The following is a 20,298-nucleotide window of genomic DNA, read 5'->3' on the forward strand; positions in this document are numbered from 1 at the left end:
CAGTGTTTTCTGATATTTGCAGCATATATTTATGAAGCTGAAGTAGATTAACCCTGAAATTAAAAATAATCATGGAAATAGCTATTGATTCTCAGGTTTTATAAAACTATTTTACAAAAGCTTAATCTGAGACTAAAATGACCCAGAATGTTTATATTACAAGAATAAGACACTTAAATCCATTTACATTGCTAGTGTGAAAATTTTGAGCACTCTTAAAAGATACATAAAATCATACAATTGTAGGACTGGAAGGGACCTTGAGAGGTCTTCTAGTCCAGTCCCCTGCACTCATGGCAGGACTAAGTATTATCTAGGAAGACCATCCCTGATAGGTGTCTGTTTTGTTCAGTTTAGGATTCTGGCTTTCTATTTGCATTCCTTTTCTAGTCATTCATCTTTTCACATAAGTATCCAAAGTATAGTATGTAATTTTAAAAGGTGGTATAGATGAGACCACATCTTCTGATTTATCTTCACGAATACCAGCATGTCTCAATACTATAACAGGTTTTTATGTAAAGACTAAGCTGAAATGTTTAGAAAGTCAATTTTCTGAATTTCTCTTGGCAGTGGTCCCAAGGATCATGTGTTTGTTTATTTCACTGACCATGGAGCCCCTGGACTACTGGCTTTTCCTAATGGTGATGTAAGCATTTTATTTTTAACATTTTTAAAGTTACCATAAAAATAAATATTTCTAAATCTAAATTTCTTAACACACTATTTTTTTCTTGGAAAGGATATAAGAGGCCATGTTCTGATCTCCCAGTTTACATGAGATCGCAATCTGGGCCATGATATAAAATGGAATACTTAATGTTTGAAAGCTGAGGTCCAGACAGACTATTTATTCGTTGTGTGATTTTATTGCTCAGCTTTGCAGTGCATCATTCAGACTGTTGTGGGCATGATTATTCATCGTGCACACTGTAGTAAATATTGTAACCTCTGTTTCCCAGGGGGGCAAAACATTGGCGGTAAAAAGTATAACGCCTTCGTGTTAAATTTGGACTTGATGATCACAAACTACAGTAAATCACTTATTTAAGTAACAAAAGGGGTACAAGTGTGCATTAAATATTCAAGCAACTCTCTTATAAATATTTTCATTGTTGGAGTTTACATCTTCAAATAGTTAGAAGCAGTAATATATAAAAAATAGGAATCATTTATTCTAATGAAATGAGTTTCTTCTTTTATTTATTTTGCTGAATTAAGGTGGTATTAAAACAAGTGTTCTTATTTTACAGCTCCATGTAAAGGACTTGAACAAGACCATTTATTACATGTACCATAACAAAAAATACCAAAAGGTAAATAACAGTTTATCAGATGTTGTGAAATTAATAGAGGAACTAATGCAAAGGAAGCATCTTTGTGACATCTTTGGCTGCACTTCCTTCAATTGTTTAAACAATAAAATCATAGTTGTTAAAGAGGAAGATGATTCAAAGCCTGAAATTTAGATCGATTGCCCATCTAAACGGGATATATATTCCATTTTTGGATCGTCTTCAGTTGTTTACTTTCCAGTTGTAGCATGTGATTTATTTGGATCAATGTTGAAAGGTTTCATATCCTGATTTAGCAAAGTCCCGTGACTCCCATATATTTTGATCACCAGTAGAGTTGAAAAACACCCACTATCACTTCACCCCTGCCCCTGCTTCGGCTTATTGTGCTTTGTTCACCCTTGACCCAGTGTACTGTTACTGTAGGAAGCCTGTGTATATCTTGTGATTCACTGCTGGTTATTGTTACAAAATAACAAGTCAGCTGAGGATAAAGGGACACTTACAGAAACTAACATTTAAATTAAACAACCCAGCAATTCTTTTATCTAAGTGGTTTCTATTCCCATTTCAGTACAGGTGAAGTCACTTAGAGCAAAGAACACTAATTGGTATCTATAGCTGTTTGTTAGATTACCTTCTTAAATAAACTTTTTATTAATCATGTCAGAGTACTATAGTTGATTGTGTTTAGGTCTGTATAAGTGATGATGTCCCAAAAATACTGAGGCTACGGCCAACTCAGAATGGTATATTATTTCCAATAAAAAAAAGCTGACCAGCTAGTTGAATTCTGCTTGAATTAGCAAAAAGATCCATGTGAGATGTACATAGAAAAGCCATTAAGAAACCTTTTCAATGCAGTTTTCTTCACTTGTTTCAGTTGTTCAAAGCAGGAAGTGACCTAATTTGCCTTTATTTATGTGTAGGACTATGTATAGTGTGCTGTTTTAGGACCAGATTAATTACCGTTTGAAAGGAGTTGAAACTCTTCTCCAGCCCACTGTTTTTTCCTAACATGTCTCACTTATTCTACAGCTGGTGTTTTACATTGAAGCATGTGAATCCGGATCAATGATGAACCATTTGGCTGACGACATCAATGGTAAGTGATCAGTCAGCTTTTTGGCCTGGCGTTTCCCAGCTTGAAATGGTCAAAAGTTCTTGTGGCCAATGTGCTGCATATCCTTACTGGATCAGAAGTGTTGAGGGCAGTCCTGGGATTATTGTAGAGGGTTAGCAGAGTATCAGGACTATTGGGTTCTGTTATTAGCTCTGCCACCGACTTGAGACTTCATTTTTGACCACCTCTGTTCTCTTTAGCCATCTGCCAAATGGTGTGTTACTCACCTACCCTCAAAGGTGAGCTGCAAGGTTTAATTGATTATTGGTTAAGCATTTTAAGAATGTACCATGGAAAGAATTATGAAATGCAAACGGTTAAAAAGGCAATAAGTTTTGGTGTCCTACTTTTCACCAGATTCTAACTCTTTTCTGCCTGAAACAAAATGACTTGTATATACAAAGAAATAACTATTGTTATATTGATATCACAAATGCTACATTCAACTTTCTTCCTAGAACTCAAAAATTCCTGCAAACATACAAAATATGCCATGCTATGTCTTTAGCTACGGAGGCCTTTTGGGTGTGTGAATTTTTCAGAGCTAGGATTAGGCTTCCTATCCCGGTAATGGGATAACTTGCGGACTGTTTTGCACAGGTATCCCATTGTGTTAGAAAATACTTGACTGGTAATAGCACATTGTTGGATGGAGCTGTTATTCTAAAGTTTTTTTTACCTTAGTGTGCTCAATGAGTGTTAATAATGTACAGTATTACTCCAGTGGCAGTGTTTTCTGGAAAAGAGGAATTTCAGGGACATTAAATGAGTCAAGGTGGGTGAGGTCATATCTTTTAGTTTTAAACTGAAGCATGTGAATCTGAATCTGAAGAAGAGCTTTGTGTAGCTCAAAAGCTTGTCTCTCTCACCAACAGAAGTTGGTCCAATAAAAGATTAAACCTCACCCATTTTGTCTCTGTAATAACCTGGGACTGACATAGCTACAACAACACTGCATAGGGACATTCAATGTTATTCCAAATCAAATGTCAAATTAATACCAATTGTTAGCATGCAGAATAGGCAGTTCAGCTGTTCAGTTAAGAATCTATCCTTCTGTGACGTTGTGTAGTCTATATGGTTTTATAAAAATATGATAATGAGTGAATATAATGTAACTGGAATATGCTTCATGCAAAAGGCCTCTTGTAAGGTATCATTACAAAGCTTATCATCTACTGAGTGTGATCATCCTATTTGTATAAATGTACCACTCTTGTATCTGGGACAAAAATATGAAATATAACTCTGAGGGGCTATTGTAATTATGCAAAGTGTGGGCCATTAATGGTGGTTTGGAATCTTAATGGCTCCCATCAACCAGGACAATTGACTGGGGCTCTGTTTGCAAGCAAGCCTTCCTGTGAGTCAGGCTGGGAGGAATGAAGGCTTGGGGTCTTACAGGGACATGTGATCATGTCACATGAACTGGAATCCATCTTTAACCTGGTGCTTTTCCAGTGCGGGGGGGGGGGGGTGGCATCCCAGAGAGAGACAAAGGATTCCCGCCTTATGCAAAAGATATATAAAGGGGTGGAACAGAACAAAGGAGGAGAGAGCCATCATGAAGAATCCCCTAGCTACCACCTGAGCTGGAACAAGAGCAGTACCAGGGGAAAGAATTGTGCCCAGGCCTGAAAGATGTCCAGTCTGAGGAAAAAGCTTAGTGAAGCATCTGTGAGGGTGAGATTATCTGTATTCAGTTTGATTAGACATAGATTTGCGCATTTTATTTTATTTTACTTGGTGACTTACTTTGTTCTGTCTGTTACTACTTGGAACCACTTAAATCCTACTTTCTGTATTTAATAAAATCACTTTTTACTTATTAATTAACTCAGAGTATGTATTAATACCTGGGGGAGCAAACAACTGTGCATCTTTCTCTATCAGTGTTATAGAGGGCGAACAATTTATGAGTTTACCCTGCATAAGCTTTATACAGGGTAAAACGGATTTATTTGGGTTTAGACCCCATTGGGAGTTGGATGTCTGAGTGTTAAAGACAGGAACACTTCTGTTAGCTGCTTTCAGGTAAACCTGCAGCTTTGAGGTCAGTAATTCAGACCCTGGGTCTTTGTTGGAGCAGACGGGAGTGTCTGGCTCAGCAAGACAGGGTGCTGGAGTCCTGAGCTGGCAGGGAAAACAGGAGCAGAGGTAGTCTTGGCACATCAGGTGGCAGCTCCCAGGGGGTTACTGTGACTCAACCCGTCACACCTTCAACTAAGATAGTGTCTGTATTTGCAGCTTTTTGAATAGTAGCTTTTAATCAAAGCCCTCTTTCCCAAAACTGCATATTCTTCATTATATGCTCACAATACAACACACAGTTGGTAAAAGGAAAAGAGCTTTTCCAGTGGCACCAACAGCAACTGTGGACAAAGTATTAGCAGGCTGATTTTTTCAGTTCAAAGCACTGAAGTAAATGAATAAAATCCATGACATTCAGACAAGTGTAGCAGGCAGTTAAGTACCACTTAAATAAAGGCTGCTCTTCTATTTGTCTTACAGTTTATGCAACTACTGCTGCCAATCCTAGGGAGTCTTCTTATGCATGTTACTATGATGATAAGAGACAGACCTACCTAGGTGACTGGTACAGTGTCAACTGGATGGAAGATTCTGATGTGGTAAGTTACTTAGATCAGGTATTTGGTGCTTTAAATTTAAGACAATTATAAAGCTTTAAGCATTACAGTTTTTCTTTATACAAGTTTTATTTTATCCTTTAGGTTTTATTTAAGATTAAAAATTGTTTAAATTCTTAATCATTAGCAATGTGGAACTGGATGGCTTTTAAACTTAAATACTTTGCTGAAAAATTCAATATTTGTGCAAGTTGTTCATTTAGACATCTTTAAATTTAGTTCAGAAACTTAATTCCTCTTTGGTGGGTGTTGAAGTGGAAAAAATTAGAAACAGTCTAGCCACTAATTTTGAGTTCACTTAGTCTAAAGTTACTAATTTGGGGGCAACATCACTGCAAGTTTTTGAACATGAATCTCAAAGTGCAGTTACTGAACAGTGTATGCAAGCTTCCTTAATTATCCTTAAATATGAACAAAAGCTACTGCCATTCATTAAGAGTTGTTTTGAACCAAATTTACAGTAGTAATGAAACACTTTAGGGATTTTTACTGCAGTTTGAGAAGATGTCATAGAATCTCAATTTCACCCTAGTTTCCTAACTTTTCATTTAATTTCTTTTGAAGTGCTAATAGCCATTGCCCTGGTACTCACCTCCTGCTCAGGGGTAGCTAAGGCTCTTTTAAATTTTCCTTGCATTTTTACAACAGCCATATTTTGATATCTATAAACATATACATAAACATAAACATGGGGGGAGGGATAGCTCAGTGGTTTGAGCATTGGCCTACTAAACCCAGGGTTGTGAGTTCAATCCTTGAGGGGGCCACTTGGGGATCTGGGGCAAAATCAGTACTTGGTCCTGCTAGTGAAGGCAGGGGGCTGGACTCGATGACCTTTCAAGGTCCCTTCCAGTTCTAGGAGATGGGATATCTCCATTAATTATTATTATTATTATTTATTATTATACATTTCTTCATGCAGGAGGATCTGAAAAAAGAAACTCTCCACAAGCAATTTCTGATAGTAAAGAAACACACCAACACCAGCCATGTGATGCAATATGGAAACAAAGTGAGTATTCATTTAAGTGGTTTCCAGGTCAAGTCCTCCCCATATATTTTAATCCCTTCAAAATTGCTGTACCCTGGTGACGGGACAAATCCTCAGATTCTGAATATCTACCTGAAAAACTAAAGCCTGCTCAAAGCTAAAGAAGCAGAATTCAAGATCTGAATTTTGTAGCTCAGGCCTGTAGCCACTCATATCTAGAGCTGCAGGTATTCAGTCTCTGCATTTACCCTTCAGATTGGAAAGTGCAAGACAGGAACCAAGAAATTCTCATTTCTCGCTCTTTACCCCCATTGTCCACAGCAGCTCATCCTTCCTTCTACACTGTGAACTCTTACTCCTTCCTAATTCTCTACTCGCACCCTCAGAAGGGCCAGTAGCCATTTGCTGCTCCTCAGCCCCTCAACCTTTACGTGCATCTTGAGCAGAGAGTTTCATGCCAGCCTCCTGGCTACTCTTTTGTTCTCTGCTGTTGCTCCAGTCACAAGTGCCTTGAGGCCTGATGAAAAAGCAGGGCGTAGTGACCAGGCAAGCAGAATAGAATGGGCAATTCCCGGTCAGGTTTGCCTCCTGGCACCAGACCTCACCTGGCCCTCTTTTCCTACATGGATATAGCAAAAAGAAATGTGGTCTAAGGGCTAATGCAGGGAATGGGGCATGAGGACACAGTGTGCCACTGATTTAACCTCCCAATGCTTCACTTTACCCATCCATAAAAGGGCTGTACTAGACATATTGCCAGCATATTGTGAGCCTTAATAAATGATAATAAAATGCTTTGAGCTCTTTGGGTAGAAGGTGCCATAAACTGCCAAGTTATTCATAAACGCAATTGAAAGCATTCCATCCCATTGTTCAGTGTACTAATAAAATGATTTTCTGATGTGGTCTTCAATCTGTAAAATTCAGGCTGTTCAACCTGGTGGCCTTTTACCTTAGGGAACTTGAAGATTAGCTACTTTTAGGGCAACCTACTGCTTGTAAAACAATACTTACCTTCATATATCTTCCATAGCCAAGCAAGTTTAGAAAATTAACAAGCTTGTATGGCAACACAAAGGATGACTGTCTAGCAGAGATGTTTAACCTGTGTGTGTTTGTTTGCTTTCTAATTTGCAGAGCATCTCTTCTATGAAAGTGGTGCAGTTTCAGGGCATGGGAAAGAAATCCACTCCTATTTCACTGCCCCCAGTAGCACACTACGATCTCACTCCTAGTCCTGATGTGCCTCTTGAAATCATGAAACGGAAGCTGATGGCTACCAATGATATTTATGAGGCTAAGAAGATTGCAGGGGAGATGAAAACACATCTAGAGGTAAAGCTAAAAATTCTAACTACCGTTCATAAGGCCAAATTCAGTTCCATTATATGGATGTAAATCAAAAGTAACTCCAGTGAGACTAATGAAGTTACAGCAAATTGACCCCAATTCATGACAAAATGCATCTGCTATCGGTAACAGCCATCTGATATTTTTCTCCACAATTATTTAAACTTCTGAGATCTATGGACAAGGCATCTTCTGTTGGTAACTTACCAAATGGGAATATAAACATACAAAAACTAACCTACTAGATTTTACTGCCAGTGGTTCTACCACTAGGGGATATCCCCTTGCCCCCATAATTCTTGCACAAGAAAGCCATACTTCAGAATGACTGCCTACTTTAGCCTGAGATAAGACTTTCTCCAAAACCAAAGTCTCCCAAAACTCTCTAATATCATTATTGAAGAGCAAATACATTTTCCCAGAAGGCTGCTACAGCAAGTCTAGTCATGATTACTGTGCGTTTCCCCCCTTTTTGCAGGGAGAACTAATAGGTTAAATGAATGCTCTATTGGAAGCCGACAACCTGTAACCTTTCCGATTTCCCTTCTTATTTGTTCATGTTTTTTTAAGGGGCAGGCCCAAAAGGGACTGTAATTTCAATGGTATTTCTTTTAGAAAACGGAGTATTTTTAAAAGAGCCCAAGGTGTTGTTTTTTTTTGAAAGAAGGAAGTGGCATTCAGTTAATAGTCTGCAAGTTAGGGTCAGGAAAAGCACATTATAAGTTGTCTTTGCTTTGTGTGCAGGCTAACGAGATTATTCAGGAATCCATGCGAAAGATCATAGCCTTGGTAACAGAATCAAAGGAGCGAACTGAGCAAATTCTGTCAGATAGACTGACCATCAGTGACTATGACTGCTACCAGTCAGCAGTGAATCACTTCAAAGCCCACTGCTTCAACTGGCACTCTCCCTTGGTAAGTGTAACGTTCGCAAAAAACCCAATACATTTGTCAGTAGGACAAGCACAGCTGTCAAGGTGTTCTTCCAAAGTCAGTTTTTACCAAAAAGGAAAATTGGGATTATTATTAAATACAGCACCTAATGTACCGTATATACTCGTTCATAAGCCAAAATTTTAGTAAAAAAGGGAAGCACCAGAGAAGGGGGTCGGCTTATGAACGGGTATAGAGAGGGAGAGGTGGGACACAGCCCCTCCCCCAACAGAGGGAGCAAGGAGAGGCAGCACAGCCAGCAGATCCAGAAGGGAAGAGTCGGGGCCAGACTCTAGAGTCTCTCTGCTTCTGGCCACGCTCCTCTCCCCCCAGCCTCCAAAGCAGCTGCAGCTCCGGGGCTGGCAGGCTGCCCCCCAGAGCAGGCTGTGGCTGCACCACCCCGCCCGCTGGAGCACGCTGCGGCTGTGCCGCCCGGCCCAGCCCACCGGAGCAGGCTGCAGCCGCGCCGCCCGGTCTGGCCCACCGGAGCAGGCTGCAGCCGCGCCGCCCGGTCTGGCCCACCGGAGCAGGCTGCAGCTGCGCTGCCCACCTGGCGGAGCAGCTCCAGCCAGGTCAGAGACATCCTCCCCTGGCCCTCCCCAGATAAGGTGGGAAGGGATGGGATGGGGAGAGTGTGGGGGTCCCGGGCTAGGGGTGGGGTCATGTGGGGGGTGGTCACAGGGGTTACTTCTCTGACCCCCAGCTTCCCCCCCCCCAAAAAAAAATTTCCCACCAGTTGCTGTCCCAGCCCATCAGGGTAAGCAGCTGACGTGCCGGGACACTTTGTTTACTTAGGTTTACCTCTGTGCCTGCGGACGCTCGAGGTAAACAAACCATCTCGGCCTCCCAGCAGCTTATCCTGATGGCCCGGGAGCCAAAATTTGCTGACCCCTGAATTATAGGTTCGGCTTATGAACGGGTCATAAAAATTTTCCATTTTTACTTATCCATCTTGGGGGGGGGTCGGCTTATAAACGAACCGGCTTATGATTGAGTATATACAGTACATAATTCTATCCTAAAAAGAGATCCCCTTAACTGTATATTGTACACTACCTGTGACAGCCTACTAGATATTATTTGGTTCTTGTTGAGTTCACAGACTTAAGTTTTTTGAGCTTTACTACAAATAATTACTTTTGCTACAGTAGTATCTAAGAGTCTCAGTCAATGTACAGTGCCCCATTGTGCTAGGCACTGTACAAACAAGTAACAGAGAAACCAGTCCCTGTCTCAAAGAACTCACAATCTAGGTGTCACACAAGACATAGATGCAGAAAACAGACAAATGGGTGAGTTGAGAGGGCGAGGCAACCATAAAACAGAATTTAGTGGAAAAAGCAGAAGTCTCAAGTCATCACTTGTCTAATCTATGAAGCATTGACAGAGTGCTCAGCACTGTAGGTGAGACAAAAGCAGGTATGCTCTCTGCCTTAAGGAGCTTACAATCTAGAGAGACAATCCAACACAAGGGGAGGCCACATTGGTCTACATTAGAGTTGTGGTTTCATTGACATTGGTTAGAATTATGAGTCTTGCATAAGAAGGGAATCTGCAGTGAGATCTAAATAAAGGAGAGGGATATAAGGACATTGTATGGCTGCAGGTGTAATGAAAAGTGTGAGAGGGGGTAACTTTGGTCTGATATTAGAATATTCCAGCAAGGATAGAAATCATTGGTGTTAACAGCATCTACAAAGCTCTTTTACTTCTAGCTTAAATAAAGAGAGGCTGGGATTTGACATGGAAATGCTTAATGTTCTTTGTTCAATTGCAGTATGAGTATGCTCTGAGACAGCTGTATGCCTTGGTCAATGTTTGTGAAGGAGGATATCCTATTGACAGGTAATTCAGCTTGCAATATCAGCCTTATTTATTGCCTTATACTCCGCGCTGATGAGGTCTCAACTGGTGTTTTGTATCCAGTTCTGGGTGCCGCATTTCAGGAAGGATGCGGACAAATTGGAGAAAGTCCAGAAAGAGCAACAAAAATGATTAAAAGTCTAGAAAACATGACCTATGAGGGAAGATTCAAAAAATTGGGGTTGGTTAATCTGGAGAAGAGAAGACTGAGGGGGGACATGATAACAGTTTTCAAGTACATAAAAGGTTGTTACAAGGAGGGAGGTAAATTGTTCTCATTAACCTCTGAGGATACGACAAGAAGCAATGGGCTTAAATTGAAGCAAGGGCAGTTTAGGTTGGACATTAGGAAAAACTTCTTAACTGTCAGCTAGTTAAGCACTGGAATAAAGGTTGTGGAATCTCAGTCATTGCAGATTTTTAAGAGCAGGTTAGACAAACACGCGTCAGAGATGGTCTAGGTCAGTGTTTCTCAAATGCAGCCACCAGGGACTTTTCTGGCAGCCACAGCCTTCTGGGCTGTGATTGGGAGGTGGGGGGCAAAGTAGAGCCCTTTCCCCCTCCCAGTTGCTCCTGAATGCTGGGGTCAGCAGCAGGGGTTGGGCCCTGCCCCCCTCTGGAGTCACCTGGGGCACAACACTGGAGGAGCAGGCAGCAAGTGAGTTCCCCACCTTCCCATGGGTGGCGGGACTCAGGCTTTGGGCTTCAGCCCTGTGGTGGCAGGGCAGCAAGGTCTGTCCTTGGGACTTCAGGCTCCAGGCCTGGGCTCTGGCTGCGCAGTGGCAGGCTCCAGGCTCTGGCCACATGGCTTCAGGCTCTGTCCTTGGACCCCATCCTCCAGCCACGGGGCTTTGGGCTCCAGCCCCCTACTGCCTCTGCCAGCCCCATCTCCCCCAACCTTCTATCCATGGCTTAATCAGCCCTGGCAAGCCTGGGGACAAATTAAGTCTGCTGTGAAAAGTGATACTTGTATGTTTGTTAATATCACTTTTCACAACAGACTTACTAGCTAGCAATAAATAAATTACAATGATTTGGATGTGTATATGTGCATATTTATCTGGTTATCCTAAAGCTAATCAAGTATTTTAGGAAAAAGTGAGAGAGTGGCCACCAGCAAGAGTTGGTGGCCGCACTCTGAGGCCACCAAAAAATTTGTCCTGAGAACCCCTGGTTTGAGAACCCCCATGAGTGCAGGGGACTGGACTAGATGACCTCTTGAGGTCCCTTCCAGTGCTATGATTCTATGATAGTTTAAAAAGCAGAAGCTGATAATTTGTAAATGTCTCACTACCTATTAGCTGCATATTTTTTGCTTCTCTGCTCAGTCTATTTTATAAATAGTATTCATAAGGTACAGCTACACTGCACACTCCTTTCAGCAGTGTATAGAGTAAAAACACTACACGCCCCCTCGCACAGGTATAAACATCAGCAGAGATAGTGAGGCACTGCTTAGGCAAGTAAAGACACGCCTGAACCCTATGGGTATGAACGCTACACAGCTCTCTACTCCCCAAGCAGCACCTCCCCATCGACACTGCTATTTTTAGCATTGTAACAGTGCCTCCCCGCTACTGGAGTCTTTCCACACCACAGGGAAAAGCTCCAGAAGTGGGGAAAGGCTCTGGCAGCTTCCCGCTTCAGAGCCTTTCCCTGCTGTCTCCCTTCACCAGAGCCTTTCACTGACACACTGCAGTGTGGACGCGGCCTGTTTTTCACTGCGGTGTGTAGATACACATATCCTACACTGCCACAAGAGATGTGCAGTGTAGCCATAGCCTGAATCTTAAAGTGGCAAGACTGTTTTTGAAAAGTCTTTCATAACTAGTCTTTATTTACATTATGGATGCAGATACCCAATGAGTAGATACTAATTTCCATATTTAAAACTATCATATTAAATTAATCTAAATATGGTGACACTATGATGTATTTATAATTGTTGTTCTTGTCTGTTGCAGAATACAACTGGCCATGGACCATGTGTGCCTTGGATATTAATGAAAACAGCATTCCCGTTAATAATCCTTACTAAAAGCGATAGCCTTTTTTTGAAACTGTAATAATCAGGACTACAACTGCATGCAAAGAGAAGAGAAATGTCAACCACTATAGCAGTTTTAAATAACACAGTGGGAGCTGTGTTGGACAACACTGAACAGATTCAGCACTTAAAAGCCTCCCATTTGACATTATGGATTTTATTGCGTCCCTCTAGCCTTTCGGATATAACTGGTGTTCTACAAAATGCATTTGGGCAGAGTTAGTGTTATCCAGGCAGCATTTGAAATGGAAATGATTTGTTTCAAAGCCCAATGCAGGCTACAGTAGCATAATTTTTAAGAGTCTCCAGTTGAACACTACATGCAGTCTATTGGGGATCCTAACTTTATGATTAAAATTTGATCTTTAATTATTTTGCATTTGAAACTGTTGACGAATACTAATTAGCTTTAAAAAGTGGGGAGTTTATTATTAAGGAACTTATGTTTACAAGTTTGCAAACTGGTTGAAAAATGAAGAAGCCATAGTTTGTACATCAAGCTCTAAATCCTTAATGGTATAAAGAAATCAGTTGTACTTGAGAATTATCCAATTTGTAAATTGAATGGGCATCAAGTTGCACTGTTTCCCAAAGAATTTTAAAAAACTGTCTAATGCTGTAACTTTTAGCACCATTATGTAAGTGTTATGTACACACAAGTCTGCGAGAAATGGTACAGCACTTGGAATTATCTGTGAATAAAAAGAAAGTTGAATGTTCCATGGACCTTTAAGGCCTTATGCTGTTGTGTCTTAACAAAAAACTTGCTTCAAGGGTTAAGTAGAAGCTTGTACATTTTGTGTGACTGCCTGAAATGAACCTCCAAACTCTACACTTACAACCTGCTTAAAACATATACACTTTCCTCTCTTAAACAGCATCTCAAACACTTACTTGAAGAAGCCACTTCCTACTGAGATGTCTCAGTGAGTCATAAGCTGAGACAGCTGTATCAAATTATAAAGTGCTTTGTAATAGTTTAAAATTCCCCATACCTTTCTTCGCTGTTCTTCATGTCCAGAGTACTATGGGAGTACTTCTCAAAAGAATGCTATAGATTGGATTACCAAAGCTTCATTTGCTGTTTTTGGAAAGGGAATGGGCCTGGGGAAAAAAACTAGGCCATTGTTTGGGGTGTGGTATGGTTGGGAATTGTGGGTAGCCCTTCCTATAGGGGCAGGAGTTGCTTGAAATTCCATTTATATAGGGAGGAGCAAGCTAGAGGCATTGCTCCGCCCTCAGCTTTCAACCACCTCCTGAAGAAAGGGTATAAAAGACAAGTTCCAAAGCATGTTTTAAAACAGGTGATGACAGATGTAGGGTTTGCAAGAATTGCTTTCTGCCTCAGTGGACATGAAAGAAGAATTAAGCCTTCATTCTTGCCTAAACATCAGCTTTTTCCCCTACTTCTTGTTTCTTTTCAGTTGTGAAACTTTTACAGATGGTAAAAGTCTAAAAATAAAAATGAGACCACAGAATTGCAAAAGGCATGAAACATCACTATCAGCATTATGGCCCTGGGACTTAATAGCGTGAGAAGGAAAGAAGTGACATTTGAAGACCACACAAAATAAGCCCCCAATCCTGCAAGCTTTTACATGCTCACAGACCCATACGCTTGTCTGGAGTCCCACTGAAGGCAGTGGGGTCTAGCTGCATAGAATAGCTTGCAGGTAGGGGCGTGGTGAGACCAGCATATTGTGGTAAGCATCCAAATTCCCTTCAAAACAGCAGTGAAAACAAAAAGAACAGGAGTACTTGTGGCACCTTAGAGACTAACAAATTTATTAGAGCATAAGCTTTCGTGGGCTACAACCCACTTCTTCGGATGCATATAGAGTGAAACTATGCATCCGAAGAAGTGGGCTGTAGCCCACGAAAGCTTATGCTCTAATAAATTTGTTAGTCTCTAAGGTGCCACAAGTACTCCTGTTCTTTTTGCGGATACAGACTAACATGGCTGCTACTCTGAAACCAGTGAAAACAAAGACTCTTTCAAACAGCTGTTTGAATGTATACATCAAACTAGCCAAACATTTAAGACCTTTGGATGCCAGTCTTACACATTCAGTATATTTCATGGACCCCTGGAACCCGTCATTCATAGCTTTAGCTTTATTCTCCAGTGTTTCCCCTTTGTAAAGATACATTTTCTTTAAAGTATTCAAAAGAGTCTTTTAGTCTTCCAGATTTCCACTTTCAAGGTTTGTATGTTTCTTGAAAAGAGTCAGTAGGGTCAGGACCTTTAATGGTGTTTAGGTGCCTAATTCCCATTTATATCAATGGGAGTTAGACACCTAAACACTTTTGAGGCTCTGGGATCAGAGCTCCCCATTTCTCCCAGATAATAATATGGCATCTTCCATCTGAGGGTCTTAATGTGCTTTAAATAAGCCCCATAACAAATATGTATCATATGAAAAATGAGGCTAAGTGACCTGCCAAAGATTACACAGCACACGCTGCCTGGCTCAGCTTTCTTGCCTCTCAACTCTATTTTCACAACTATCCTATACCCAGGTGGGACTTGTGCCTGAGCAGACATTCCATGATTTGGCACTAATGCATTGGGGCAGTGTAGAGCTTCACTGCCCCAGGGGAGCAGAACCGGAATGACAAAGCATAAATTTTAGTTTCTTACCTCACATTCATAAACTTTTTTCTGCAAGAATAATTTCCAGAGTGCTATTTTCCATAACGTGGCTACTCATGGTGGTGTAGCACCCATTCCTAAGTAACTAGTATGGCATGGAAGAGAAGGCAAAAACTGTGGGAGATGCACCACACCCCACTGACTCACTGGATTCAGCTGAGTTCTCGCCCCAAAAGCACGCAAACCTGCTGATGTTGTTAGGCCTTTTCATAAGTCTTCTTTTTCTTAGCAGCAATTCAATTAAAAACCCTACCAAAAAAAAAAAACCTTCACTCATTTAAAACCAATGTAGGTTAGCAGACTCACCATTCTGCCTGACACTTAATCACCAGGGAAGGATCCACTTAGCACCAGCATGCCTATGCTAACCCAACAGTTCCCTGGTCACATGAGTGTGTTTTCAGAAACAAGTGTTAAAAAACTAGTTCAGGAGGGACCAAAGTTTGGCCAGTGAGCCATGGAGTTCTACAATGTGCACTGCAGTCATCCTCAAGTTTAATATGTGGCTACAGTTACTACATTTCCCAGGATGCAATGCTTCATCTGAACTTGGAAATGTGGCCACATACATATTAAAGTAAATTGGATGGTCCCTCTATACACATTTTGTGCAGTTCTCAGCTTTCTGTCAAGGTTTCTTGCCCTAAATTGGGCAGCGTTTACATTGCTTGAGTTTAAGCTTTATTTCTTGTATCTTATTAAAGCCATGCAAAGGGTGCCCTCTACGCCTTAGACCTAAGTTGGTTTCACCTCTTCCTCCTCTTATGTTAACAGATGCCTGTATGAAAGTCCAAGGCCACTATTTCGCAATTGTAGGGTCCAGGCATCAGGCTGTTTGTATGGGATCAACTTCACGACCTCCATTAAAAAGGGGCCCATAGGAAGTCATTTGCAGTGCACAACTTCTTTTACTGGCCCTAGAAAGGTTTCACAGTAGCAGCCGTGTTAGTCTGTATCCGCAAAAAGAACAGGAGTACTTGTGGCACCTTAGAGACTAACAAATTTATTAGAGCATAAGCTTTCGTGGGCTACAGCCCACTTCTTCAGATGCATAGAAAAGCTCTCTAAACAATGCCGCAGGTTCTGAGCACCATCTAATGGCACATTATGTTCTTTGATTCGTGTCCATCAGCTCAACAACAGTGGGGAGCAAATGAAGCCTGTTCCATTCTTCATTTGGTTTCTGTGGTTTACTATTCACCAAATGTTTGACCATGACTCCTTAGCTTGCACTTGTAGGGACAGATGTGCCCTTCACTAGTGGTTGCTGCCACTAGCTACCTCATGAGGGTTGGCATAGCAACTGAGGCAAGGTCCAGCGGTATGGTGCTGCAGTGCCCCTGCAGCTACTTGAAGCCACTTGTGAGCACTGAGTGAGTTGTTAGGCTCAGCCCATTTCAGGTGTGGCTGGGTACCATGCAGCCGTTGAACAACCCCCGCCCGCCCCCAATGTACCCCAGCACATTATCTAATAAATAACTATTTCCAGATATACAGATGCCTCTTGTGTAGAGCGCTCCTGTAACTGCGTGCACTTCCTTAATGCTAAGAAAGGCAAAAGAAACATTCATTTGGAGTCTGTGCATTTTTGCTCCGTAGATATTCACAGATGCCGTGTTATTGTTATCTCAGTCCAGATCAAGACGAGCTGAACTGAGTGTGTTTGTCAACCTAGGGTGCCCAAACCCTACAAACAGCCCCTTGTACAGTCCCATTTAAAGCCAGTGATTTGTAGGCCCTATTCAGCCTGTCTCTGAAAGCCAGATTCTGTCTGACTCGCATGTGGATGTACCATGGGGGGAAGAGCCTATGTGGTTTCAGTAAGGGCCAAGCAAATCTTCATCCCTTGTGCTCAGGGGAATTCAGGGGCTGAGTTGCCATGTCTCTGTCACCCCGCCAGGCACTGGCCAGAGGAGCTGTCCAGCTGCACATGGGGAGTAGGATGCACCTCACAAACTGGCATGCTAGCTGCTATGCAGGGTCTGCATCTCTGGGAGGCATTCTGAGCCCCCAGGGCAGTGCCAAGCCACTCCTGCCCCAATGCAGGGCAGTGCCTCAATGGCATTGCTGAGCCTAGTGCTAGCGTAGCTGCTTCCATCAATTGGCCAGTCTGGGCTAAATCGTGCAATGCTTACTCAGGGAAAAGGCCCAATGAGGACTGCAGCATGTGTATGATTATGGGTAATAACAGCCACAGTGCTAAGTCTTACTCTGGTTGTGGCGTATTTCTATTCTCTCTCTTTCCTGTGCAGGCAATAAGAATGGACAAGCAATTATTCTATGTATTCAAAATACAGCCTGTGGATTAATTTATGATCTGACTATCAGTAGAATGCCTTCCATTGCTTTCAATGGGCTTTGGATCAGGCCCTAAATGACCAGCATGTGTAATTGGGTTAGTAAATTATTGCCAGATTGTATTACTGGCTTCAATTAAGCGTGGCACTAAAGGCTTCCATGCATGGAAGGGTTACTTTAAAAAGCTGGGTGTTCTTACAGCCTTTGCTGTGCTCAGCAAGTTTCCCTTGTGCATTATTCCTGGCCTTGCAAGTAAATTATGTCCAAATAGTTTCACAATGTTTCTGTGGCAACTAACGCCTGAGGAGCACTTGGCTGGCTTACACAACTTCACTTGTTCATAGGGTAAAGTCCCCTGAAAGTCTATGACGCTCGGTCGATCTGCTGATCAATCATGTGAGGGCTAGTATTTGAGTCACTTAGTAATTGTGCCTTGACTAATCACATGATGGCACTGGGTCATCAGACCAGGAAGTTTCCTTCAGTTAAATTGTCAAGTAAGTTTCTTTTAGGTAAAAAGGAGAATTGTGAAAGACACTAAACAATAAATAAATAAATCATTTTAATCCAAACAGTTTCTTCCGTGTTTGCCATATTCAGTACCTGTAACTTCGGCCTCCAGCTGAGAAACAATGACTTCGGACTATCTTGCAGCATGGTGACAGGATGGCCCAAGACATGTGGGCCCAGCTCCTCAAAGGCACCTAATTTCTATTGAACTCACTGGGAGTTAGGCTCCTAGATACCTCTGAGGATCTGGGCTGTGTAGCCTTTCCCCTCCTGTTCGCTGGTTCATTTCTGACACAGGTCACTAATGACTAGATGTGCTGCTCATTGTAGTAGAAGATGTCTGTATCACAACTGACAGTCTCAGTAGAGAAGCCAATGGACATATGGCCATGTTCACTGAACTTCCCTCTAGCGCTGGCATTGCATCTCCAGCTAGGAAACTACCATCTCATTGGGTCTGGCAAGTCTTAACTGCTTCCTATTACTGCTGGTGCTGGCATCTGTTGAAGCTTTAAGCAACAACCCTGAGCTGGCGGTTATGCAAAGCTGTACTACCAACACAATGCCTCTGAGAGCTCCCGCCTGTGCATGGGAATCAAGGCTGTGCAGTGAATGCTCTCTAGTATGGCTGACCAGCTCTGCTTGCTGGGCGCAGTTAAAGAGTCCGACCACACCCTTCCTTGCTGCCTTTGGGGTGGCTGCAGTGCACAGAGTGTGGTGCTAGGGAATAGCCCCTGCAGTCAGGAAAGTGCAGGGCCTACGCGTGTGCCCAGTGGATGTAAGTGGGGGGGGGGGTCATATGCTCTATCCTCACTTGAGCACTCACAGTCACCTGCCACAATCTGGCTCTCTGTGGCTTGCCTTGAGAGAGGGGGAGACTGTGCGTTTCTTGAAATATATGATTTCATTTTTATGTTTCCATTTATTGGTGACTTAGGGCTTGTCTACCCTTGGAAATTTACTGAAATAGCCATTCCAGAAAAGTTATTTCAGCCTAAGACCTCATGTGGACACTCATTCTGGTATAACAGGCTTAAGCCACAAAGTGGATCCACTTTGTCAATTAAACTAATTTGGAAAATCTATTCCAGACTAACTATTTTGATAAATTTCCAAGTGTAGACAAGCCCTTAAGATGATTTACTCCACTGGAATGGGATCATACTGGCAGAGCTGTGGAATGTCAGGAATGGCACCCTCCAGGACTCAGAATAGACATTTTTCTCAGGATGAAAAATTCCAGAATTCAGGATAGATTGTTTTATTTGTGGAAGACCTCAGGTAGAGACCAAGGAGCCTGTATTTTGCCCTCAAAGAACTCCTCCCCGGGTCTTATTAGTATTTGCTTTAGTGTTGTTTTCATCATTTATATAGTGCCCCCCCAAGTGGCCAAGTGCTCTACATACATATAGGAGAGAAGCCCCTTCCAAAGCCCTGAGAGCCTAGAGACTGCGCCTACAAGCACTTATCCACCAGGTGTAGTAAGCCCTTACCACTGTGAATAGTCTCTTCAATTTCAATGGGAGATATGACACCTCTAAAAATCAAGCCACTGATTGACATGTCTGAATATGGATTTAAGGACAACATTTTAAAAATGACTCATGACATTGGGTTCCTCAATTCCGGGGAGCCCAACTTGCCCAACGTTAATGGAGGCCAGTTTTCAAAGGATGGGATGCTCAGCACTTTCTGTGTCTCAAGTTGGGTTACCAAAATCATTACTTAGCTTTGAAAAATCATGGCCTATGTGCTTAATTTTAGGTGCCCATGTTGTGCCCTGTGGACTGTGGCAGCTAAGTATTATCCTCCTTAATCTCAAGGTAGCTACGTTGAGTAGGAGGTAGTTTAATGCAGGTGGGATGGGTGGTTGTCTTTTTTCCATACGATTTATACAGATGAGGGTGTGTATGGCCATTAATAACGCTTTTAGAAAAGATAGGTGGCCCCCTCACCATACTCCATGCACTTGTGCTGTGTTGGGTGTCATTTGTCTGGCCACTGCTGATTATGTTTGAGCAGTGAAATAAATGACTCCAAGATCTACCAACGCTAAACAGCTTATAAAGTACTTTGGGGTCCTTCAGGATCAGAGGAGTTAGGGTATGTAAATTACTGTATGAGATTACAGCTGTTGTGCTAAAAGGAAACCATACCTTGCTGCCATTATTTCACCCAGCTTGGCAAACTATAGTGACTAAGAATTTATATATATATGCAAAATCCAGGGGTTGGGGCAGTAGCTTGTAACCGAGCCTATAGTCTGGAATAATGGTTGTGGAGGGCTATATTACAGCCCCATGGCATGCCCGCTGGTTGGAGGATGGATTTCCTTTCCCCAACCACTGCACAGGATGTGTACATAAAGCCGAATCACTCAGGCTTCATGTGGGTGTCCTGAATTTCCCCCTTCGAGCAGAGAAGAGGTTCCCTTCACCTGCCCCAGATGGAGAAATGCCCTTTTCACTCCCAATAAGGAGCTGCCAAGAGTTTTTTCCACCCCAAACTCCAGATGCCAAAGCTCAGCCGTGCCCTGTTCCCTGGGCTGTATTCCAAATAACACCACGTATGCAGCACCTTTGATCCT

At 42.2% G+C, this 20,298-nt stretch overlaps 1 protein-coding gene across 2 annotated transcripts in view; it reads left to right on the forward strand.

Annotated features, from left to right (window-relative positions):
* LGMN (legumain) overlaps positions 1-12,972 on the forward strand; it is a 39,417-nt gene extending 26,445 nt beyond the window's left edge. For both annotated transcript variants that reach the window (XM_065402728.1, XM_065402727.1), the window contains exons 6-14: positions 574-649; positions 1,254-1,316; positions 2,334-2,400; positions 4,930-5,048; positions 5,989-6,078; positions 7,195-7,392; positions 8,152-8,322; positions 10,118-10,185; positions 12,168-12,972. In XM_065402728.1, the coding sequence (XP_065258800.1) occupies positions 574-649; positions 1,254-1,316; positions 2,334-2,400; positions 4,930-5,048; positions 5,989-6,078; positions 7,195-7,392; positions 8,152-8,322; positions 10,118-10,185; positions 12,168-12,207 (892 nt within the window). In that variant the 3' untranslated portion in view covers positions 12,208-12,972. The remainder of the gene's footprint in view (positions 1-573; positions 650-1,253; positions 1,317-2,333; positions 2,401-4,929; positions 5,049-5,988; positions 6,079-7,194; positions 7,393-8,151; positions 8,323-10,117; positions 10,186-12,167) is intronic.
* Positions 12,973-20,298: the final 7,326 nt, after the last annotated feature.

This window comes from Emys orbicularis, chromosome 4 (genome assembly GCF_028017835.1).
Source record: "Emys orbicularis isolate rEmyOrb1 chromosome 4, rEmyOrb1.hap1, whole genome shotgun sequence".
Taxonomy (NCBI): domain Eukaryota; kingdom Metazoa; phylum Chordata; order Testudines; family Emydidae; genus Emys; species Emys orbicularis.